This window comes from Condylura cristata, unplaced genomic scaffold (genome assembly GCF_000260355.1).
Source record: "Condylura cristata isolate star-nosed mole 26May11 unplaced genomic scaffold, ConCri1.0 scaffold00002, whole genome shotgun sequence".
Lineage (NCBI taxonomy): Eukaryota > Metazoa > Chordata > Mammalia > Eulipotyphla > Talpidae > Condylura > Condylura cristata.
This window is the reverse complement of record NW_004567103.1, coordinates 76,182,396-76,208,861: the sequence shown is the minus strand read 5'-3', so window position 1 is coordinate 76,208,861 and position 26,466 is coordinate 76,182,396. Positions and strand designations below refer to the sequence as shown.

General features: G+C 33.5%; 1 protein-coding gene across 1 annotated transcript in view; it reads right to left on the bottom strand.

Moving 5' to 3' along the window:
- Positions 1-1,710: 1,710 nt before the first annotated feature.
- Positions 1,711-26,466, bottom strand: part of ACTR3 (ARP3 actin-related protein 3 homolog (yeast)) — a 44,387-nt gene continuing 19,631 nt past the window's right edge. Inside the window, exons 3-12 of the mRNA XM_004674704.2 lie at positions 25,952-26,076; positions 23,703-23,813; positions 20,655-20,750; positions 19,185-19,292; positions 18,807-18,950; positions 15,572-15,745; positions 6,537-6,629; positions 6,222-6,347; positions 3,372-3,455; positions 1,711-2,940 (exon numbers count right to left, since the gene is read on the bottom strand). Coding sequence (XP_004674761.1) covers positions 2,845-2,940; positions 3,372-3,455; positions 6,222-6,347; positions 6,537-6,629; positions 15,572-15,745; positions 18,807-18,950; positions 19,185-19,292; positions 20,655-20,750; positions 23,703-23,813; positions 25,952-26,076 — 1,157 coding nt within the window. The 3' untranslated portion in view covers positions 1,711-2,844. The remainder of the gene's footprint in view (positions 2,941-3,371; positions 3,456-6,221; positions 6,348-6,536; positions 6,630-15,571; positions 15,746-18,806; positions 18,951-19,184; positions 19,293-20,654; positions 20,751-23,702; positions 23,814-25,951; positions 26,077-26,466) is intronic.

The window sequence follows — 26,466 nt, the reverse complement described above, 5'->3', positions numbered from 1 at the left end:
GTCCAAATGAAGTATATAATTACTGTTTTACATTTGAGTAAAAATGAAATTTTATTTTGACTCAACACCTGTTTTTAAATGTTACCAAATGATGAAACTGTAAATCATCATTTGCTGAATCAAAATCAAAATATTGCATTTCTTAATAATTTTTAAATTTCTAATTTATTTTTCACTTGTCATTTTTACTGAATCATTTATTTCTTCCCTTTTTAGTGGAATATTATCAATGCAATGCTGAATTCAAACAAGTATTTTTTAACTTCTGCTCCTAAGTTTCAAATGTATCAGCTACACTGAATTATGGCACGGAGAATACCAAGGACAACCAAAGACCTTAACTTACTTTTGTTAAGACTGCATCAAGGCCAAGCAGACTGAATAATGAAAATTCTAGTATGCTGAAAAACAAATCAATGAAAGATGGATGAATGACTCTGAAAAATCTCTTTTCACTGAATGCTACCAACTTTCCAGACCCTCAAACAAATCCTAAAATTCTTGTTCATTGGTAACTTAGACATGGTATTGACATAATTACAAGGTTTCAGATCTGCTGTGAGAGCTCCCCCTAACAATTCTATCCTTGGTCCACTACGTAGACTACAGAATATTACAATGAAGTATGTTCTAAGACACAATTCTAATCTGATTGTGAGAATCTTTAACACCCAGAAGTTATGTCTATGATTTTAGCAAGTATAAATTAAAGAAGAGACTGAAGGTAGCTAGCCAAGGTAGTAAGGTAGCCAAGACTGGCAACTACATAAGTCCAGTTTTAGAGGAACAACCATTTTACAATGGTAAAAATGAGCTTTTAGACTACAAATAATATCCAATAGTGTTACAAGGATTTTGGTAGCATCTATCGAATTACTTGAACGAAGAAAGTTTCTGTTAAAATATTCTCCAGGACTTCTATGTAGAAATTAAATATAAAGAACATAATAGCCTATTATCCCAGCATTCCATATTCTTATTTCTGGAGGTATTTCTAAACATCTTGCCAAGAATATTTCAGTATGTTAAAGAGGGTTTGAAAACATCCTGAAAACTGAATTAGGAACCTAAGTAGATCAGAAGTGGGTGATTACTAGCAGTAAGTGCAAGTTACAAGTATTTAATACAAGTTGTGAAAACTGTCTTACTACAAATAGAGCATCAAATTAATCAGGTGATAATCATTATCTACTTTATTTCTATCCATTAATATTTACCAATTAATCAAAATCCTAGTTATTAAAAAAGGAGAGATCAGGTAATACTGTTACTATTAATGAACCAATGTAAAGGGCTAAGCTGTATTTTCATGTATTCTCATAATTCATGTAAACTGCATTGCTAATCCTTATAAATTATAAATTGAGAACCAGAAAATTCTTTACCCCCAACACTCAAAAGATTGAGTTCCATAAACAATTAATACAATTTAAAATATTCAGATTCACTCTAAAGCTTACTCCCCAATTCTATCTTAAACACAAAACACTTTGTTCTTTAACTTTTGGACAGAAGTATACTTATCTTACGTGTTATTTTCATCGACAAAATGTTTAAGTGTTCACTGGTATCTTAAAAATCTATAAAACACTTCCCATGTTAGTCTTCTACAAATAACTGGTGAAATTTTAAGTTTGCAAAAGGTTTTCCACTATAACACAAAGTAGAAAGACACTGCTTCTTTAAAAAATAAAAAAAACATTAGAAAAGGTAATTCAGTTTTAATTTATTTTCATCACTTTTTCTTCATGATCCAGGTATTTTTAAAATGCAAAGAAAATTAACTTTTCATGATGTCAGGGACTGGCACTAAAAAGATTCTCAGACTGCAAATGAGTTATACAAATGAAAATATCAAATGGAGATCCAGTTATCAAAATGAAAGCACTCAACATATTAAAAATTCACAATTATTTGTATAGAGCACATAAAAAAGTCAGCTTGCTAACGAACTATTGTGATTGTAAAGAACCATTGCAGAGGTTTGAAGAAAATAGATTTATTAGTTAACTTATAAAGAGTTAATTAAAGAGCTTGAAACAAGTATTAAAAAGAAATTGTGCCTTTATTAGAATGGTGTTAGGCATTAAATATACCAGTTATGGTAATCAATTTAATCTTTTTTTTTTTTTGGTAAGAAATGACACTACAGAACTGCAATACTGGTCCAACAGTCTTGTCTTTACTTTTCCTTGAAAGCAAGAAACAGAATGCAAGTAATCAGAAAGCACTAGCAGGCATCAGTTAATCCAAGATACTAACTTCTTAGTTCCAAAAGCACTTGCAAAGAAAACCATTGGAGGGGCACAGGGGAACAGATGCAATTCATAATAACTGGAATCCCATGAATGTGTACGCCAAGTCTCATGAGGTTATTTTTAACTTATCCTTTACTTGGTCTCTTTTTCTCCCTCAAATACTAGTTTTTCTTTGACTTTTTTCCTCAAAGTATAAAAAGTATGAAATATAAACAAGCTCTTGCATTGCACACTGAGAAGTGTACAATTCAAGCATTATAGAGCTATCTACATACCGATAAATCCCATCAAATCTTGGATAATTCAATAATATACAAAATATCAGGGCACAGAAAGAACTAAAATTCACTTCTTTTTGTTACACACATGGTTCAAATAGTCAATCTAAAGAAAAACACTTAATTATTTTGGCTCTCCTCTACATTCGCATGTTGATATATTTATTAAAATATTCCTGTATAGTTATGTTTGGTCTTATTATTTCAAGTCAGGTTTAAATTTCAAAACCAGCCATCCAGACAAAACAGATAATCAGAAAGATTATTTCTTCCCCACCTCCCTAACCCCAATAACTATGAAGTCAATTTTACGACATGACTCCAAACACTGGATTGTGACGACAAATGCTAGGTCCAATTTCTTCATAATCTTTTTTGGTGTGGCATACTTGGTAGAACTCAGGCTGAAAATAAAAACATATATTTTTATAAAGGTAAAAATCTACTATTTTCGATATGCTTTAAAACAGAATTGTATATCTAAAATGCTTAAATATTTGGAAAAATTTTAGAAATCCTAGTAACTGTGACTTAAAACCAGTTACCAATCTCTACAGAACTGAAAAAGCACATTTAATTCATACATTTACTTTCCTTTGCTCAATACCTATTTCTTCTATGTTTTTAATATTTTGACAAGCAAAGAAAAATACAAACATAAAATTCAAATGACTTCCATTTATGTACATATACATCCAATTTTTAAAACTTTGTCACATAATATTTCGATAAAATTTAACGATAGGTGCCTTATTTTTCTGAATTCTGTTAGCATTGATGGATTCTTTTATCTTTTAAAAAACTAATAATATTTTAAAAGTAAGCGTCATCTCACCGTGGAAGCCAGCATGGATCCTCCAAACCAAACTGCATATCGTTGCATGTGGTGTGTAATGACTTGTACATCAATAGGTTTTGGCTGCAAAAGGTGGAAAAAAAGGCAATTTAATAATGAATTCAAATAAAAATTCTATGCTATTATGCTATGTTTTGTGTACTCAAAAAAAAAATCCCACTTCAAACAGGCAAAAGTACAAAACAAAATACAGCAAAAACAAATTAAGCTAATTCTTAACTTGTGGGGGAAAGGAAATAATCTAACTAATCTGTGAACACTGTACTATGATTATAACATTAGGGTAAAGATTAAAAGTGAGCAAACACTGAACTCTAGTTAGCAGGTCTGTTCTCACAGGTGGCATAGACTAACAATGCTAAAATTACTATATACATACTCAGGAACTGTGCAAAAACATAATATATAGTTGATTATGAAACTAGGTTTCCCCCAGGCAGAGAAAAGCATTATGAGAAGTAAAAGCTAGAATGAGCTTTTTTATGTTCTGCAAATGGAATTATTGGCACGAATTCTTTAATTTTTTTTTTTTTAAAGAACTAACAGTGTGTATGTGGCACACACCCACCCACATCTAGCCTATAGCTAATAGGCTAATGCACAAGAACACCTCCAAGTAGTTATCCCCAGTAGCAGTGAATGTACCTAGTATCCAACACTTAATTTCTTAAAAGCATGTTTTTACTAATAGGAACAAGGTAGCCCTGGAGAAGAGTAAAAGAAAAGGCTGATTCTAAAAGAAAGAAAAAATAAGGAATGAGTGTGGAACATGTTGCTGTGTTAGAAACGAAAGAAAGAGTTTGAAGAATACTGGGGTCATATCAAAAGGATATAAAAAGCACCGTGACTAGGCCATACTGGTAAAATCTGAGCATCAAAGTTAATGACAATGATAGTTATTGATGGCATTTCAATACTATTACACATGTGAAGTGGGCTATACAATATGAGGTCAGTAGTCCCTTATAGATATCACTGGATACTGAAGGAGACAGAAAACTAAGAAACACAGAAGGAATGATGGATTTTTTTAGAAAAGAAAAATTGATGGTAAAGATCAAACATGTTAAGATTATAAAAGACAAAAAACATTAAATGCTTGCTCTGGACTTAAGGAAAATGTGTAATCCAACACTTGCTGGGGGGGGGGGAGGAGGAATATCTTTTTTTCCTTTTGATATAAAAGGGAATAGTAGATAGAAAACTGCAGAAATTTAAACCAGACCTATAATGAGGTAACAGTATTGTAACAAAGAAAAGCTCATGATCTTACAAATCACACTCTATCTTTAGAAAATATGCACTAAAATATTTGGGGGTAATGAACCATTATATTTGTAACAGACCCTCAGTTCAGAAAAAAGGTATTTACACGTAGTTACATTCTGTATTACATATGCTTATAGAAATAGAATAAAGCAAATGTGATAAAATGCTAACAACAGAATTTAGATGAGTAAATACAGTAATTCCTTTTATTAAGTTCTATAATTTTTCTGTAAGTAGGAAATGTCTCAAAATAAAAAGTTAAAAACTTACATCTAGTAAAAAGTTGTGGCTTTTTTTTTATTTTAAAAATTGCATTTGATTGCCATAAAAATTATTGAATGGAAATAAAGCCTGGCTTAAAAACACATAAGGATGTGAAGATTTATAAAAATGACTACAGAGTAGAATAAGCAGATTCCTCCAGTATCCATATGGTTTTTCCCTATGTCATTAAATATGTCATTTTTAATTAAAAAAAAAAAAGAATTTCTTTGTTCATGTATCTGTAATGAACCATTACAAACTAAGCAAATACTGAAATATACTTTTTACTACACTCCAAGGGGCAGGTTTAAGATAATGCAAATTTAGGAGCCGAAAAAAAGCTGCCATACAGATTTTTCAACAAGTAGCAAACTCTAGGATATTATGTTTTAACTTTTAAGTCATTTTGAGTAACTGTTATTTCTCAGCTTGAGCCTTCATTCTTGGTAATTTTCCAAGTCAAATAAATGTTTTCCTTTATTATTCTCCAGTTAAGAAAGGTGAAACTGGACCCTCTCTGGTGGTGCAGAGGGTTAAAACACAGCACTAAGCAGCTAAAGCCACTTCAGCATGAGTTCGACCTCAGCCCAAGAAGTGATTCACAGCAGACCTCTCCTGACCCGCTCACTGTTTCCCTCAGCAGTGTACGTCATCAATCTGCCAGTTTTGCTCCCTACTCTGTCTCTGGTAAATCCTCTCGCCACCCCTGCACCTCTGGCCTGTACACCAGTTCTGTTTGCATAAATAAATAAATCTTTTAAAAAAAAAAAAAGGGTGAAACAAAAATTTACTGAAAATTCAATGTAAAATGTAGCTCTCTTATGAATTTAAATTTTGGATTTTTTTTTTTTTTTTACAACAAGTACGAAAATCCAGAACATACACAGAAGGGTTATTTTGCTGAACCAGTTATACACTGAGGTTTTTATGTGGGAGGCTAGAGTCCATTTGTGAAGGCAGACTTTACCTCCCAATGTCGACATCTCTTTCACCTCTACTTTGGTGCCATGTTACAGGAGATTTAATTTTTGGGGGGCCATAACATATATTATTCCTGAAATATGTAAGAAATCTTTTTCACAGCTATATCTAAGAATAATTCTGGAAATGTAGATAAAATCCTAGCCAATCAAAGGATGAACAATAGTATGTAATTTGTAATATTAACCTCTTTCCATTAGATTACCCAATAGTTTCTTTTTATCTTTCTAAATAAGAGCAAAAGTTGACAGACATTTACCCTCCCCATTATAGTAAGCATCCTCAACCATCTCAACAGTAACTAAGAAAACCAACCTTCAATCTACCACCACTCAATTCTTCACTTAATTTCAGTCTGGCATCTACAGTTCTTTTCAAATCTCTTTGCAAACGACGTCCAAAATCCCTGAACATGGTTGAACCTCCAGAGAGGACAATATTCTACATTAGTGGAGAAAAATAAACAAGTAAGTATGACCTGTATTTAAAAAGAAAAAAACTCAAAGGTATAAAAACAGTTGGCACAAAAATTCTACTATGTCCTTTTGAAGAGGTATTTTTAAATTTACTATTGAATGAATAAAAAGATGAGTATGATCCTGAATAACAATTTTTGCTGAAAATACTGACCTTGTAAAGAGGACGTCTGACATCAATAGGACAATTCTGGATTACTTCATCTACAACTTCTGAGATAGGTTGAGTAAAATCTGGATTAGCAAACTGAAAGGTAAATTTGGATATATGATACAGATTAGATAACTAACAACCTAAATGTCAGTAAAAACTAACTTTGTAATTCAAAAGCAAAAGGCCTTTCAGAAACAAATCTAGTCTCTAATTCAAATTAAAGACACTGAAATCAGATTTTTCAGATACAGTGAAAATGATGGTGCTATATACCATTTCATAACCATCAGAATTGCAAAAATGTAAAGCCACATATATGTATGCTATGTTAGCTGGAAAAACCTGGGTGAATGTAAACTTCATACTAGTAAAGAGAATAAACAACGATGTAAATCATTTTGGAGAAAAATTTGACAATACGTAATAAAATTTTAATATACATTATTACTAACTCCACGTCTTAGAACAAACCCAAAGCAACTCCCAATACATGTGCACTATTATATAAAATCATATTCACCACAGCTTTGTTTCTAGGAGTAAAGACAACTCCTAAGTCCATCAATAGGGAAGGAAATAAGATACAGTTAATATTTATCATTCATGGATATGGAATTTACTAAATTTATTTGTAACCCCAAAGTCAATATTCAAGGTGCTCCTAGGCATGCAGAGATACAAAACTTCAAGTTGACTGATATACACATTCATAGCTGAAGGTGAATAAGCTCTCTCCCTTTCTCTTTTCATCTTTCATCCAACTTGTGTCCTGATTTTCATGATCTACTTGTCAGTTCACACAGTTTTGTGGTGATTTTACTATTAAAAATTATCCCCATGATAGTAATAAAATGCTATGTAGTACTCCTAGGCATAGGAAGGCGATCATGTACCTTATGGAGAAAACCTATGTATAGGATAATGATCGTGCATATTTGTCATAAAGCTCTTGGCTATGAGTTCAATATTAATGAATTAATAATACATGAAACTTTATCTTTAAATAGAAACACATATTTAAAACAAGACTTTGAATTTCTAGAATAAAAAAAGTAACCTACGGCTTATAGGAATCTAACCCAAGCAATGGTTCAGTATTTGCTAACTCAGTATTTACAGCCAACATCATGTAACCTCTACTGTGAATAATGACAATGAACTGTTATGTTCACATGATGGCATATTATAGTTAAAGCTACTTCCAAATAACTGACATTCAAAAGTAAAATTTATTTTAAAAAGTCTAACAAATTGAATGGTTTAATCTATGTACATCTTACAAATATATGTAGATTTTTATAGACAGATGTACATTTAAAAACATGGACTAAATACATATTAAATTCAGTTTTGCGAAAGTAAAAACTGCAGAAAAAGGAAGAAAAGACAAAAAGACAGGTTCTGGTAAAGGTACTCATTTCTTTAATATTTCTTAAAAATAAAAATGAAAACAATCTTATTATGTTAAAACAGTAACATTTATGTAGTTTAACAGGTACATGTTATGAACATGCTTCAATTTTCTTTTTAATGGACTGGCTATGGAGGTAAGTTTGAGAGAGAATGTTGACAATAAGAGTCAATATCGAATGAAGTTGAATAATATTTTTTAACTTAACATAATGGGCAACATTATTATATTCAACAAAGCAGTTTTACAGAGGAAATAATACTAGAGAAGGCTTCCTTTCTGCCCCATCATTTACTTTTATATATGCAGGCCTATTGACTCTCTTAAAATATAATGTACATTTCCTTAGAAGAGCTACGAAACAGAAAAAGTTTTCAATGTTAAGAGTTCAGAATTAAACCTATATTAAGAAACAAAGATCTTATTTTACTAAAAGTTTTCAAAAATAGATGTGTGTCCATGTATTACTCTTTAAAATGTAAAGGAAAATGCTGGATGGGATTTTCCTAGCTAAAAAAGGTCAAAATCTAGCTCTGAGCTGTCAAAAATAAACAAGTGTGCCTTAGTAAAAAAAAAAAGTGTTGTCTAATGAGCTTCTTGTTTTTAGAGTTAGGTTGTCTTAATGGGAGAGAGAACATTTCTTTATTCATTAAACTAATTCTATAACTTGATTGGTAATTACTAGGAATATGCCAATTTTTTTCCAGTTTCTAAAATTAGTTTTAAATTACAAGCTGGGCATACAATGAAAGAGATGTACTGTTACTTAACTGATGAGCAATGATTTAAAAGATTTTAATTTAGATAAAGTAAAACATAAATAGCAATGGTTATATGGTTAATGGTCTATTTCAGTGATAAGGGAAAAGAAGTTGGCAGTCAAAATCTTTTTAGTGTATTGATGGGCATACATAAGAAACCCTAAATAGTATGTACAGTGGGTATGGAAGTGTGACTTTTATTTAAGAATCCAACCTACACACTAGGGAGTTGTATTTGTCAGGGCTATTCCATATTGTGCTATGTGGAAAAATGAAACAATGTGGTTGTTGACAAGGAATGCTATAGTTGTTACCTTAGTTGCATGAAATAGAACTCTGAATTTTTTTTCCATCATGATATCCATGATCTTGGAAAGCTGTTCTACAATTCTAGACTAATATCTCTAAGGAACCTTAAGTTCTCAAAACATGTTTTTTATGGTCCCATAGTGGTCCTTCAGAAAGATTTACTCCTCCAAATCTGACAGAGAATATTCATAATTTAACAGAAAATATTCTATGTTTTAAAAATTGTTAGTAACTTATAATACAAAACTTGTAAATTCTTTCCACTGTCCCTCTTTAGCCAAACTCTTCTGTATTACCTAAGACAATAACATGCACATGAAATTAACATTCCTATAATTCTCTGCCTTTGTACACGGTGGGGACAGGTAACTTATTCCTCTGTTTAATCTGTGTCCTCTTAGTACAGATAGTTTTTACTTAGAATATACAAAAGTAAGTTTATAAAATTTTTAAATATCCACATATTCTTGGTCCAAGTTGATTTTGGTGTATCTTTTGAAAAAGCTCAGGGAGTATTATACTGCAAAACCTCCGGTGAGAACCAGTTGAATAATACTTAGTAAAACAACAAACAATGAATATTTACTAAATAAATTTAAAACATGAATTTTAATAAACAATGAATTGTTGAGGGTTATTCAATATGTTAATACTAACAGATTCAACCTAGGGTTCTCCACTAACAGTATTTTTAGATCTTTTTTTTTTTTTCCAGTAAAGGGATTAGTCCTGCCTTTAAATGTTTTCTGGTCCATTCTTAATGGTACTACACAAGACTACCAAGGGAAGATTACAGTTTCTTTTTCCTGGAAAAGTTAGAATAGAGAATAAACCCAAGTAAACACAGTACTACAAATAGCTTTGCCCAAAAGGCTTAATCCTAAAAAAAAAAAAAAACACTCAATGCTAAACCTGTTCCTCCTAAAAAGTTTGCTGTAGTATCTGTAATGAATTTAACTATTGAAAAATAAATTGTCTTACTCTTTCATACATTTGATTTTCCATGTTCAAATTCAGAAGCCTATACTTTCACGTAAAATAAGAAAAACCACAATGAATATTTCGAATGAAAGAGGAAACATGCACAAATATTTAAAATTATAGAGAAAGGAATCTTAAAACTCATTTAGGTGACAAGTTTATATGATACAAAAAAAAAAGGTTTATTCTTGAAAAAGATGGCATATCCAATGTTGTTCTCTTCCAAAACACTACTAAAAACACCAATCCAGAGACTGAAAAAAAAAAAAAAGGCATAATCCCCCAAAGAAAGGAGAAAACAGAACAGCAAGAAACAGCAATAAAATTTAGTAAATCTAGGATGCTGGCTCTCCCTGGTGGCGCAGCGGGATAAAGCACAGCACTAAGAAGCTAAAGCCACTTCCGCATGAGTTCGATTCCCGCCTGCCCCGGAGGAGATCCAAACGGCGTGGCAGACCTCTCCTGGCCCACCCGCTGCTCCCCTCAGCAGTGTACTTCGTTGATCTGCCTGTTCTGCTCCCCACTCTGTCTCTGGTGAATCCTCTCACCCTCCACATCTCTGGCCTCTACCCCAGTTCCATATGAATAAATAAATCTTTAAAAAAAAAAAACAAAAAACAAAACAAAACAAAAATTTAGTAAATCTAGGATGCTGACAGACAAGACCATGCAGATCCTATAAAATACTTAAGTCCAAAGGAGAGTCACGAACTAACCTGTTTTATATCACAGATCCCCCAAAGAACTGGCCTGGATCTGCTAGCTCTGAAATTGAAATGGATGGAGGGCAGAGTAGACAACTGACTCAAAGTCTCTCTGAGCAGTTAAAGTCCCAGATCCCCTCTAAAGAAATTATCAAATGCCTCTCATTCAAGAAAAGTGGTTCATCTATCCTCTAAAGGGAATAATGTCCCAGGACTCATATGCACAGCAGATTACAATTAAATTGCAGGGATTTTAGGTGAAGATATGTAGCCTACTGCTGAAACACACATGCCAAACATCTCCCCCATTTGACAGCCAGCTCTTACCCACAAGGGAGTACACTTCTTTGGAAACTAGATTAACCAAAACGATCTAGAGAATCACACAAAAAAGGCTGTGGTCCATAAGCCCCTACCCACAAAGTTGAGATTTCCAGTGTCCCCTTAAGTTAATAGTCCCTGAAGGTCACCAATCAAAGCAATGAGAAAAGGAGACATCAAAGCAAAAAGAAAAGGTAATTTAGAAGAAACCATGCTGAAAGGAAAACTTATAAAAACTTCTGATTAATATCCTAAGAGAGCCAGAAGGTACACAATCATAAAACAAACAAATAAGGTATTTAAAAAGGGACTAATGCAAGGAGGGATAAGAGAAAATCAAAAATTAAATGTTAGCAGAAATTAAAAGGATAGTAGAAAGTTCAGAAGATAAAGCTAAAAAACGTATCAGAGATTAGCACAAAAAAAATATTAAGAGCAACTAGAAAAGAAAATAGAACAGAGGAATGGCTCAGGGACAAGGGAAAGATTCTACAAGGATACAGAGGAAATAAAGCAGGTCATATACAAAGTTTAGAAATCAGAGGATTTTTTATTTTTTTTTACTTCAAGTAATGGAAAGCAATTGAGTAATTCAAAATATGGAAGAAAAATTATCTCCAATCTAGAATTCTACATGCATACCAGTGTGAAAATAAGATGAGTATGTTCTCAGACATGCAAAGCCCTAAGTTTCATGCACCCTTTTATATCAGGAACCCTGAAAGGAAGATGATCTCCAAAATATCAATAAATTATAAAAAAGATAAAGATTAGGGCTCCAACACAAGAAAAGCATCAAAAGGAATCCACAGAACAAGTGAAGAAATATGACAACTCTATCTGGTAAGGGAAGAAAAAGGTTCAGACTGGCATGGACATACCAACATTTTAGAAAATTAAATTGATGCATCAGAAATGCCAGAAACTGAAGTTAAAAGAAATTACTACATGAGTAATAGCAAACAAGGCTTTACAAGAAAAAATTAAAGTTCTTTCTATGGAGAAGTGAAACTCTATCCCCTTCAAGAGTCCCTTCCAACCTGTATATCCAGGCAATTACTATCAGCTCAGAATAAACAAAAGAAAAAAGTAAATGAATGGTGAAAATGACACAAAGAAATGAAGCAAAAGTTCAGAAAAACTTTAAAGTTTTAAGGAAAAAACGTATTAGAATACTTTTCTCAATAAGGAAAAACATATTAGAATACTTTTCTCAAAACTAACCATTCACAGGTATAAAACTAATAATTCTGATCTATCCAGTAATTAAAATTTATAGACTAGCTAAGGCAAAAGATAAAGAAAAAAATTTTTTGACTAACCCAAAAAAGGTTAGCAGATACTATATCAAGAAATAGTATAAGCAGAATATTTGGAAATTTGAAGATCATTACCAAGAGTAATGGATAAATAATAGCTAGTGATAAAAAGGTGGGGTAGTGGGCAGTTAAGAAGTTACCTTTTTTGTTTTAAACCTGTCTGTTTCATCTGACTTTTAAAAACTATGTACATGTCTCTTTTTAATTAATTTTTATTTAAAACCTGCTAAGATTTTGTTTAAATCTTTAAATTTCTGTATTATTTCTTTAAGACAATTCCTTATGCTTCTGGTGCTCACTCCCTTTGCTTCCAATTTGTAGTTACATGCCAATTCATCATGCTCTCTCACAACCATAGACATCGCTCACTATATGCTAGTAATTCAGCCATCTAAATTCTCTTCTCTTCTCTACAGAACACTTAAGCTTCTGCGTTGTCAGAATTTTGTCCCTTTCCCTCAACTGCCCAAGGGGGTAAAACTATTATATGATTAGAACTTTTGGTATCTAAATTAGTAGTGTCCCACTACTATAAATATGCATTCCCTAATCTCTCAATGTCCCTCAATTGTGATTAAGAAAGCCATTATTCTCTTTCAGTCCCCAATCTTACAATCTTTTTCCTTCCCCATCACGTTTCATTCTTCTTAATGAAAAAACCTGAAACTATGAACTATGATGATGAACTTGCCTCAACTACCTGCCTGTTCCTCAACCATTCCAGATCCACATTTTCCTAAACCCATACTTAACTCCTTACTCCTATCACTGGAGTATCCTACTTAAAGACACGATTCTTCAGCCAGTTTTACCAATCCCCAGCAGTCACCAGGTTTTGCTTTTAGAGTCACCTCCTAGGATATCCCCTATCTTTTACTTCTAACTAATAAACAAGCTGCCTCCATCACACCATTCCACTGAAATTTCTTCCCTGGGTCAGCAATAAAATGGACACTGAAAATCTGTGAGAATTTAAGTATTCTCTATTACCTCATTTTATCAAAGCAACTAGTACTATTTAATCTCCCCCCTTTAAATACTCTTTTTTCTCAAAGTTAGGATCACAGGCCCTTGACTGAGCTCTTTCTATCTGTGATCTCTAGCATTCTTTGTAGATTCCTTTGTCTGTCCATAAAGTTAGTATCCACTAGGGTCCTTTTCTTCCCTCTCTCCCCACTCCTTATCCTTTCCCTGGTCAATCTTTTCCCTTGAACCACATATGGCAATGATATCTTATCTATCCTTATACCAGAATAAATATATCAATTAAAAAACACTAATCCAAGTTTTCATTACTTTAACTTTTTGAAGATATATATAATACACTCATTTATGTTCCAAATTTCAGTGGGTAGTACAACATACAGTTAATCAATTTACAAACCTGGAATCATCAGATTCTTCATTCTTAGTCTCATCTAACCTATCAGTATATTATGTTAATTCCTATTCTTTGCTCTAACTCATTTTTCATTCTCACTGACTTTATCTTTCACCTGAAAGACTTCAAATAAACTTGTCTGCTCCTAAAACAACTCATTACCTGTATACTAATTTTTCTGACCAAGTGCAGGCAAAGTGACTTTCCAAAAGTGCACATAAATCTGTGTTATTTCTATACTGAAGAGTAGAGAATCCAGAAAACCCCTTTTGCATAGCATATTAATCCCTCATGGTCTAATCCATGAACAACTATTGAGGTATCAAGGTCTTTTTCCCACCAATCCCCTTCCCAGGCTGACTTAGATAATCTTTATCTGTGCTCTCACTAGATACATGCATTCATTAAAGAAACTACCTGTTCAAATACTCTCTTACTTTAGAGTGCCACATGAGCAAAAGAAAACAATTATTTCATTTTTGAGTACTCACTGCTTAAACTGAGGCCATAAAAATTGTATTCATTTACTATTTGCTGAGTAAACAATATTAAAAAAATTCTTAATGCTAAATAAGCAGAGCAGATATATTTATTAGTAATTTGTCAGTTAAGTTAAATTTTTATATAAGTTATAGAATTGTTCATTATAAAAAGCAAACATTTCAAAAAATGCAGATTTCATACATTCCATATACTGCTAAGAAAAACTATTTTGCTAACAGTTGAATGTTTTGTTGTTATAGTCAATTAAAGGTATTTTGTAAAATAGTCACTTTATCATTTTACATGGAGGATGGAGGAACCTTAAGGTCTCAAAACTATTTCTCTTAAATTATCATAAATTTAAGGGACTCTCCTCGTCCCCTCCAGCCTATATTCATCTACAAATATTAGAGACAGAAGTTTCATTTTTCTAAATATATGAACAATATTAACTATTTAGCATAGCCTATTAAAACAAAGGCTTTTTTTTCTTCTAAAAAAATTACTCACTACGAATGGCACATCTTCAAACAACTAGCAACAACAAATGTTGGCGAGAATGTGGAGAAAAGGAACTCTCCTGCATTGCTGGTGGGAATGCAAACTAGTACAACCACTATGGAAAACTGTCTGGAGGTTCCTCAAACTGCTAAACATGGAGCTTCCCTACGACCCAGCAATCCCACTCCTAGGTATCTACCCAAAAGACACAAAAACACTGATTGAAAAAGATACTTGTACCCCCATGTTTATTGCTGCTTTATTTACAATTGGAAAAACATAGAAGCAGCCCAAATGCCCAAAAGTAGATGACTGGATAAAAAAGATGTGGTACATATATACAATGGAATATTACTCAGCAACCAAAAAAGAGAAACACATGTCTTTTGCAGCAACTTGGACGGAGCTGGAAAAGATCATGCTTAGTGAGATAAGCCAGAAAGAGAAAGAAAAATACCGGATGGTTTCACTCATAGCAGGAGTATAATGGACCAGGCGAGAAAGTAACAAAAATAATGAACAACCATATACCAGAGACATTCTGTGGGGGTGGAGTGGGGAATGGGATCAAAAACGGGGGTGGGGGGGTGGGGAGGGAAGGGAGGGAAATGCACGGGACTATGGTGGTGGCACAGGGGTGGTTTGGTGATGGGAAACCCGCGGGGATTACAATCGAGATGGAAAAAAAAAATGTGCAAAATGATGTAAAAATAAACTTTGTAATAAAAAAAAAAGAAATTACTCACTACAGTATTTAGTATACAAAAGACATTACTAAGGTTAGGTTAACTCTCCGATATCTTAGGGATGGATGATATATTCTACGAATATTTCAAAGTAATTCAATTTAAAAAAGAAACTTACCTCTGGATGAAAAAAGATTTCAGGACCCAAGAATCTTTCATAACCAACATCGATGGAAAATTCCTTCTTTGAGATAGCATTGATGCCGGTATACTGCTTAATCCACTTTGATCCATCTGTGTCATACTTGTTAAATTCTTTTACTAAATCTGGGCAGACATAACTATAACGCTCCTTAAAAAAAAAAGATAGAAACAAGTAACTTTCTGTCTTGTTTTAGGAAATTAAATAATTTGGCATATTTTTAATAAACTATAATCAAGTGAAAATATAGCTCCAAGAAATAAAATCAGAAAATTAAGCTGAAAAAATTGTATGTTAGGATATCATATGTACAGTAAAAATAAATAGCTGTCTCAAACATGTAATTTCTGGTGTCATATATGAATAGAGTAAGATTGTCAAGCTAAAGATTCAATTTTTATTATTATAATGCTATCTCATGAAAACATTCATTAATGGCATCCAATATTTTACAGGGTTTCCATATTAATGTAAAATACACATAAAACTAGAGAATTAATAACAGTTGATATGACCACACAAAGTAATACAAACTCTTAACCTGTAACAAAACTATAACCTCAATAGATGACCAAATAAAAGGCTGGAAATATAATATATATTTTTTAATGGCCTCCCTGGTGGCCATTAAAAATCTCAGCAACATCAAACCACTCACTGTTGTATGAGTTCAATCCCCAGCCAAGGAGCTAATCCACATGATGCAGCAGACCCCCTCTCCTGGTGCTTCCCGCAGCAGTGTATTTCAGTAACTTCACTTGTTCTGCCCCCCACTCTCTCTGTTGAAATCCTCTCACTCCCCACACCTCTGGCCTACAATCCAGTTCTTCTATACATACATTTAAAAAAAAAGAAATCTTTAAGAAAATATAAACTGGCCCTCCCTGGTGGCGCAGTGGGTTGAGGCGCTGCAGCCGCTTCAATGCAAGTTCGACTCCCAGCCCCCAGAGGTGATCCACATAGCGAGGCAGACCTTTCCTGGCCTGCCAGCTGCTCCCTTCAGCAGTGTACTTCCTAGACTGCCTGTTCTGATCCTGACTCTATCTCTGGTGACTATTCTTACCCCTCATACCTTTGGCCTGTATGTATAAATAAATAAATCTTTTTAAAAAAATTGTTTTAAAGGCAAGAAAATATAAACCATTCTTTTTCACCTATAAGGCTAAATTACTGTATATCTGGTTACATGTCCTTAAAAAAAAAACTTACGGGTCATTCTATTTGCAATGGGTGGGCTCCCAAGCAGCCAGTCTTTTTAAAATACACACAAACACATTTCACAGCGCTTTTTTTTTTTTTTTAAATCATCAATGATGAACTAAAATAGACAGGACTAGCAAATATTGCTACTCATCATTAAGACATAGAAGGAAAAAATATCTGATGCTATTTTAGGCCTATGCAGGAATTACATGGAAATGATAACCCTTGAAGTTTAAAACCTGAATATCAATATTCTCTACAGTAGATTTAAATCTTTGGTTATTTTAAAACTGTCAGAAGATTTTGTTAATTTAAAAACGTGATAGGTTTCCCAAAGATGTTGAAAATAATAGTATTACTATTATTTAACCCTATTTCATTTTGATGCCACCAACATGGGGTTACTGTTGGCAGCCATTTATTAATCCCTTTACTGCAGAAAATGTAGTAAACTCATTATATCTGAGGAACTATAACGTTTTTAAAGATTTATTTATGCATACAGGCTAGAGGTGTAGGGTCGGTGAGAGGATTCACCAGAGACAGAGTGGGGAGCAGAACAGGCCCACTGATGAACTACACTGCTGAGGGAAGCAGCGGGCAGGATCAGGAGAGGTCTGCCTCACCACGTGGGTCACCTCCCTCTCTGGGAATGAACTGGCACTGAAGAGGCTTTAATTTCATAGTGCTGTGCTTTAACTTGTGACGCCACCAGAAAAGGCCCACTATAATTTTTTTTAAGATCCATTTATCTATTCATACAGAACTGTGGTACAGGCAGGGGCACATAGGTGGTAAAAGGATTCACCAGACACAGAATGGGGAGCAGAACAAGCAGACTGACAAATTACACAGTGAGGGGAGCAGCGGGTGAGACAGGAGAAGTGTACTGCACCATGTGGATCACCTCCAAGGCCAGGGATCAAACTCACACTGAAGCAGCTGAAGCAGCTGTGGCTCACTTGCAATGCTGCATTTTAACACGCTGTGCCACCAAGTAGGTAATTTTTTTTTTAATAAAATGCCTTTTTTTAAAAAAAAATAAGATTTTATTTGTTCATACAGAACTGGGGTACAGGCCAGAGGCTCAGGGGCAGCGAGAGGTTTCACCAGAGACAGAATGGGGAGCAGAACAGGCAGATTGACGAAGTACACTGCTGAGGGGGGCAGCGGGCGGGCGGGTCAGGAGAGGTCTGCCACACCATGTGGTCACCTCGAGGGCAGGCGGGAGTAGAACTCATGCGGAAGTGGCTTTAGATTCTCAGTGCTGTGCTTTAACCCACTGCACCACCAGGAAGGGCCCAGGTAGGTAATTTTTTAAGGTACACTGGCAAATGATGAACTTAAAAAGCAAAGCCAAGTATTTTGAGTGTTGGTATAAAGCACTGAAAAAGACTTTGGTATCATACAAATTATTTAAAAGACATTAAATAACTTTCACATTTTTCTTCTATTTGCCACATCACATGAGCCAACTGCCATTTCTTTCCTATAACCAAATAATTATATATTTTAAAAATTATAACATAAAAATGTCAGCATAAAATTTCAGTGGAAAAACTGGGAGAACTCTGAAGTGAACTAATTATTTTATTAAAAAGAGTAATCACCCAAATGTTTGTTAGAGTCAATTGGTATAAAGGTTCTTACTTAAGTCCCCTCAAATATGAAAAAATGTGGAGAACAAATGAAAAATGAGGAATAAAGCCAATAATTTCCTTATAAAGATACAAGAAAAATAACACATATAATTGAGAGTCATGATTTGTAACTGGCTAACAAAAGTAGGTTTTTCAAAGGTACTATTTCTCACAGTACAAGTGGTAATGGTGATGGGAGAACTACAGGGCCAATACCTGAGGAGAACAATCATTAAATGATAAATTATTAACAACATTGTAAGAAGAAAATACCTCACTTAAAATTTTAAAAATTAATCTTTCGTGTTAACATTATAAACTTGACATTAATTTCTAATTAGATCACACTGTCATCAATTACTTTTTACCTTTACTGCCTTAGCAGTTTCCAAGGATTGCTCTGGAGGAATTCCTACTTCTCGGTCTCTCAGCAATTGCTGAATAAAGTATGTTATGTCTCGGCCTGCAATTGGAATGTGCTTAATACAGCTGCCAATCACATAACCTTCAGCCTATATGAGAGAAAATAAAAAAGCATCAGCTAGAATTTGTTTATAAAATTCTAATATATATAATTCTAATAATAATTTAAGCTAATAAAAATGAATCATATCTTAGCTAATGAGAAAATCACGGAAAAGTGTAAAAATGTAATATTTAAAGGTTTTAAAAGGTAGTATTAATCCATTATTTACCCTGCCAGATGAATTACTTAATGTTCTGTTCAGGAATTAAAATATTCTTACCACTGGAATGACATGAGTGACACCATCTCCACTGTCTATTACCGTACCAGTCAGTGTCCGTTCTCCTACTTGTCTTGAGGTCCAGGATGCAGCTAAGGCAAGAACAGCCTTAAACAAAAATAAGATAGGTAAAAAAAGAGAAAACAAAAACACAAAGTTGTCTCTCTCTCTCTACACACACACACACACACACACACACACACACACACACACACATTACTGAAGTACTTTAATGTTAAATGTAGTTTAAAATGTTTAAAGAAAATACAAAATTAATTTATATACACAATGTTATCATCATTCCACACTTATTAAGGCAAAGTTAACAAGCTTTTATTTACTTTTAGAAATATATTTATAAATTTTCCATATTTCAGTTAGCAATTCAAAAAAATGTGGAAGTGTAACAGGAATAGTATAGTATTAAAATTGCCAGGACTTAAACTATGTTTATCTTGACTAGTCTGTAAATCACAAAGTGAGGGGAAAGTAAGATAGTACAAATCACCTGTCCAACAATTACTAAATACATAGAAGACTATTAACAAGTATCACTCCTGTAAAATTAGTTCCAAATTTCTAAGCGTGAATTACATTCAGAAATATGTAGCAAATTATTTAATCACAGAAAAGCATTGCACACTTTCATATACTATGATTTAATTAGGTAAGTTGATAAAGTAACAATTTATGAATTATTTTGGCATAGACAACAAAGTACAATTCATATTTCAAAAAAAAAGTTTGGAAGTTTACACATCTAATGTTTTAAAAACAATGTAAATTCCAAACCTCAATTTTTGACTAATAATTAAAAGCAGGGCTAAACTTATTTTACCTAGTTACAATAAAATAGCTGAAAGGGACCTAGAAAGTTATTTAGGTCACCTTATTTTAACACATCATAATCACTATACTCTATACATTTATTAGACATCTGTGATATGTCAGGTGTCGCACCTACTATAAAATAAGTAAAAGAGGCGAGCTGTAATCCTGAGAGGTAAAAGTAAAGCTGTTCCACAAGTATACACACAAACTATGTGCAATGTAGTATTACAGGAATTTATGACATACTAGATACTCTCCAAAAGGGAGAGTGGTCAAATATAACTAGTGGTAAGTCAATCAAAACAGACCATTAAAAAAAAGGACAAAAAGTGGATGTTACAAGGATAAAAAAGTGAATGCTACAAGATAAATAAATACTTATAATAAAATTCCTGACATTAAATAATTAAATATTAAGTTCTCTCATTTCTGTCCTATTCAAAGAGCATCAACTTATTTAACATTTCACTTTTGTTCACTAAATACTTCCATATTCTATAATATGATTTCTAAGTTATTAAGTCAAGAAAGCATTATGACATGCTTACATTATAAATAAAATTATTTTTAGAGTGATTTAATTAAAAAACACATTAAAACTTAAGAGTCAACCTTATCTTGATTCACTAACTTGCTTACCTGCACAGCAATGTACAAGCCTGGAACATTGAAGGACTCGAACATTATTTCAGCAGTATATTCCCTGTTTTCTGGAGTATTCAGTGGAGGCTCAGTCTGTAAATTGAATAATATTTTTTAAAGTAAACGTTATCAGCTTATTTGTATAACTTTAGAATTTTTTAAGAGACTTTATTTCAAACAATAAACTTAAAATCATTAAAATTAGGTACAACAATCTACATGTAGGTTGAAAAACTATAGAGAATTCAAATAGATGTATACGTATAGCAAAACAATATGGTGATGCTCACGGAAAAAAGAAAGTGAAATTCTTCATCCTACTACTTACAAGGATTAAACCTTGAGAAAAAGAAGTAGTAGTACAGAAAGAGGATAACCAGTCAAATCAAATTATAAACATGAGAATGGCAGGCCTCTAAGCATACATACCAATATTATTTGCTGGTGGAAGAATTCTCATCTATGTAGTACTTTTAGCAGTATGTACTTAATTTGTCTAAGAGTCTAGTAAATAAGCCAAGTGTCTATAAATTTATGGTGTGGCTTCCTAGGAAATGCTATATTTATATAATTAAGTGTTAAGAGTGAAAAGTGGAGATTTTTACAGTTCTTTTCAATTTATGTTATGCAACTAGATATATCACTAGAAATTTGCAGATTAAATCTGGGCTAGACACTTGCTAATAACGCAAAATAGAACTGAAGGCACTTGAAATCCTGGACTTCATGTATGTTTTATGACTACTTTAACTGTTTAAATTTGTAAAGCCTATAGGATAAGACCTATGATTCTTATGCATCTAATGAACATCACAATCCTATGTATTATCTCAAATATTTAAAAAGGCAAAACTTTTAAACTTAATAGAGAAGAATTCTTTTTGACTTAAGGAATGATTCCTTAAATTTACAAATTTACAAAGGGAAGACTAATAAAACTGAATTCATTACAAATGAAATCTTTTAATTTTAAAAGACACAAAGTAAAACAAAAAAGATTTTTTTCTATAAAACCTTTACAACTAAACTATGTAAAGTGTTTAAACTTATCTAACAAAGTTTTACAACTATACTCATTAGTTGGAAATTATTTAGAAAACTTAAAAAACCAAAGCAGTTAAATTGTAAATTCTAAGAAAAATATAAGTTCTGTATACATTAAAATGTAATCAGAAGACCTTGCAAAGGAAAACATATAGCTAATAAATACATGAAAAGAACATCAACATCATGAGCTATCAGGAAAATAAAAATTAAAAAGAGAAATCTTAACACACCCACCAGAAAGGCTAAAATTAAAAAGGCACATCAAATGTTGGATAGACTATAAAGCAAACTGATCAGTAACACTTAACTGGAGGCTATGAAAAAAAGGTTACAACCCCTTGGAAAAAATTCTGAAAATTGCTGTAAAAACTATCATGTACATATCCTCTGACACAGCAAATGCATTTCTAGGTCTTCACACAAGAGAAATTAAAATATTGCTCAGAAGATTTAAGTAATATAATAGCTAAAATACGATGACATTATCATATGGGGGAAATGTATATTCATGCAAAGGAATACTACCCCCAAGTAGTAACATGTTACTGGTATATGCAACCACATAGATGAATCTCAAGATTAGGCTTAGGGAAAAACATCTCACCAAAGAGCAAATAACATTTTGTAGGATTCCATTTTTTTGATACTCAATCTACACTCAGAGATAGGGATTAAGTAGGAAAGGGCATAAAGAGACTCTCCAGCTATCAGTAACATTCCAAGGGCCCTCCCTGATGGCACAGCCTGTTAAAGCATACCACTAAGACGCTAAAACCATTTCAGCATGAGTTCAAACCCCACCCACTGCTCCCCTCACCAGTATACTTTGTCCATCTGCCTGTTTTGCACTGGTTCTGTCTCTGGTGAGTCCTCTCACCACCCCTGCACCTCTGGCCTGTACCCTAGTTTTGTATGCATAAATAATCTTTAAAAACAAATAGTAACATTCCATATCTTAATAACAATTTAGGTTATACAGATGTATGCATCTGTCAAAAACAGAGGATGTGCAAGCTATATCATCTATTGGTCAAATCCAGGGCACCCACTTGTCTTTTGTAAATACAATTTTATTAGAACACAACCATAACTATTCAAGTGTTGTCTATATTCTACAATTGCAGAACTGAGGAGCTGCAACAAAGACCATGATATAGCCAACAAAGCCAACATATTTGGTAGGGAAAGCTTCAGCTCTTGCTCAAAACGCAAAGAATGAGAGGGTTAAGATTTATGCGTTATATAGCATGAAAATTTTATATAAAAAAAAGACTATAAGCTTAAAAATGGACTATAATTGATGAATGTGTGCTAAAGTAATTCAGAGTTGATATGACTACCTACAACCTACTCTGAATTAATTCCAAAAAATAAGTACAGAATGCTAGTGCAATAATGGGTAGTATCATAAGGAAATGGTAAGAAAATGTTAACTCTTGAGGCTAGATTGTGGATATGTGAATGCTCACTGTACAGTTCAATTATGTTTATGGCCCATTCGTAAATAATACTCACATTATCATCATGCTAAAAATAAAAGTGATTTAAGCAAACATTGTGACAACTAAAATGCAGGAGGGGGACAAGACAGGGATTTTGAGTAAGAGGGAACAAAAGAACAAAGACAAAATCATCTTTCCTACTATTAAGTTAGTAAGTGGTATCTATATTAATAAATAAGAAAGAAAAAAACATGCTGTTTAAATATATGATAGTAAAGAAAAATGCTATTTCTTTCTACCTTTTCAGAACCTACGGTTCCTGGCATTAAGATTTCATATTAATTGCCAATAAGACTTCCTTAAATGCCTAAACTTTTTACTGGAATCCAGGTGAGGACAGTCATAAAGGTGATGCAGTTGTACAACAAAAGCTTCTAAACATGTATGACAACTTAATAAAAATAAAATATGTCCTATTGAGCAAAGATATATCATGGAACTGTTCTTAGTAAACATCTTCAGAAATTGCCTCAGTGAAATTGTAAGTCATACTTACCAAAAGAAAATAATGATCTTCTGGTTCTGCCCTTAAATACTTAAAGATCACTTGCTCCATAAACCTTTCCATCAAGTCCCAGTCTTCAACTATACCATGACGGATTGGCCACTATTCAAACAAAAAACAAAACAAATTAAATCTTATGAAAATTAAACTATAAAAAAACCCAAAGAATAGTAGATAACTAACAGATAGTGGATAAAAGTAGCATTTCTGAGGTGTGATAATGATACTGTAGATCATTTGGGGGAACTACATACTTAACTATTTAGAAATGAAATTATTTTTACAACATTATTTTCATGCACATCAACTAAAATATTTGGAACAAATTATGTCAAAATTGATTACTATGTAGAGTTTCTTCCTAAAACAACTTCCCCTACAAAATTTACCCAGCTAACTCCTATTTTATTTTTCAAGTTTCAGCTTAAAAAGATTTACTCCTCAAAGATTGTCCTCAATAAGCAAAGTAGGTTAACTATTCATAATATACATAGAGTCCAGAACATCCCATATTTTCCTAACCTCGGTAACACTAAAGTAATTCTTCAATGTCTTCTTTTCAACCACATTATAACTGCCTTACATTTAGAAAGTCATTTTTCTTATTTAGTATGTTATTCTTAACAGTGAGGATTTTTTCAAATTATGAGAAAGGAATAAAAGTACAAAGGAGCAAATTTACAAAATAGGCAAAACCAGTGTCTAAAAATAACCCAAATTAAGAGCAGTGGTCCTTTTTGGTGGCACAGGTTTAAAGTCTCAACTCTCTCAAGCTATTGCCAGCCAGACTGAGTTTGATCCCTGGTCAGGAAGCTGACCCACATGGCAGAGCAGGCCTCTCATGCATCGACGCCCTGACGCCTGCTGCTCCCCTAGCAGTGATTTTTTTTTTTCTTAAAGATTAATTTATTTATTGCATACAGAAATGGGATACAGGCCAGAGGTGCAGGGGTAGTGAGAAGATTCACCAGAAACACAGTGGAGAACATAACAGGCAGATCAACAAAGTATACTACTGAGGGGAGCAGCAGACGAGACAGAACAGGTCTGCTACACCATGTGGATCACCTCGCTGGGCAGGTATTGAACTCACACTGAAGGAGCCATGACTTAGCTTCGCAATGCAGTTCCCCAACCCGCTGTACCACCAGGGAAGACCTAGCAGTGTGTTTCAGTAGATGTACCTGCTCTGCTCTCCACTCTGTCTCTGGTGAATCCTCTCACCCCCCGTATCTCTGGCCTACACCCCAGTTCTTGGACGCATAAATAAATTAATCTTAAAAAAAAAAAAAAAAGCTTATGTACCTCATTGTATATAATTTAATTTAAACCTCAATTAAAAACATGGGGAACGTGGGGTGGGAATAAGGGGAAGGGCATAGGAAGAGAAAAGTAGGGCGAAAAAGAGAAGGGAAAAAACAGCATTTTACAGATAACAGACATAGTTTCAAAAAAGGAAAGAAATGGTATGGGTTTGAATAAAGACAAGAGAAGATTGTCTCTAGACATGGAGGTAAAGAAAGAAAGTTATCATGAAAGCTCTAAGATCAAGTAGGTATGTAAAAGTAAACAATGCTCAACTGCTCAGGTTAAACTTTTCTTTGTGAGTAGAAAAACACAACAAAGTTAAAGCAAGGTTGGGGGCCCTCCCTGGTGGTGCAATGGGCTAAAGCACAGCACTATGACGTTATCGCAGCCACTGCAGCACCAAGTTTGATCCCTGGCCAGGGGGATGACCCACAGGGCGTGGCAGACCTCTTCTGTCTAGCCTACTGCTCCCTTCAGTAGTGTGTTTCAAACTGCCTGTTCTGCTGCCCACTCTGTCTCTGATGAATCCTCTCAACCCCCCATACCCTGTCCTGTACCCCAGTTGCATAAATAAATAAATCTTTTTTAAAAAGTAAGAGGCCCTCTGTGGTGGCGCAGCAGGTTAAAGCACAGCACTAAAGAAGCTTAAGCCACCACTTCCGCATGAGTTTGATTCCAGCCTGCCCCGGAGGTGACCACATGGCGTGGCAGACCTCTCCTGACCCACCCGCTGCTCCCCTCAGCAGTGTACTCCCCCCTTGATCTACCTGTTCTGCTCCCCACTCTGTCTCTGGTGAATCCTCTCACCCTCCGCATCTCTAGTGCTAAGCAATTGAGTATATTAATTAGGTCTATAATTGAATTGCATATTGAACAAACTAATGTCTTAAAGAAAATGTTATTTACTTATTATACAAATAATAAAAACATACCTTTGTTGCATAAGTAGGTTTTTCTATTGCTTCATCACCAATGAAGAAGTCTAGGTCATCAACACCTTTCATCACCCTCCTTTGAGCTTGATCACCCACTTTTGCTGACTCTTTAATAGCAATACCTTTAAAATAAGTTATTTATACATTTCAAAATCATTTTTTTCTTTTGAGATCAACTGTTAACTTCTTCTATTACAATGTGTTTTTAAACAAAACATTAACTTCTTTAAACTGTCACAATAAAAGCCAAAAAGGTCATAAAAAAGTGACTTAAACAAAATTCACTTAATGAAATCTCAACTTCCACCCAGTTTCAAAACTAAAAAGCAAAAAAAGTACTGCTTTAGGTATGTTTCAGTTACTTTTTTTAATGATTTACAACCTATTTTTTATTTGAATAAATTGTAACCACCAAGTCAGCACATATTTGATGGGTAATCAGAAAGAAAAAATTTTAAATCACCAACAAATGAAAACAGGAAGATGCAAGGAGGATTTCAAGTGACATGAAT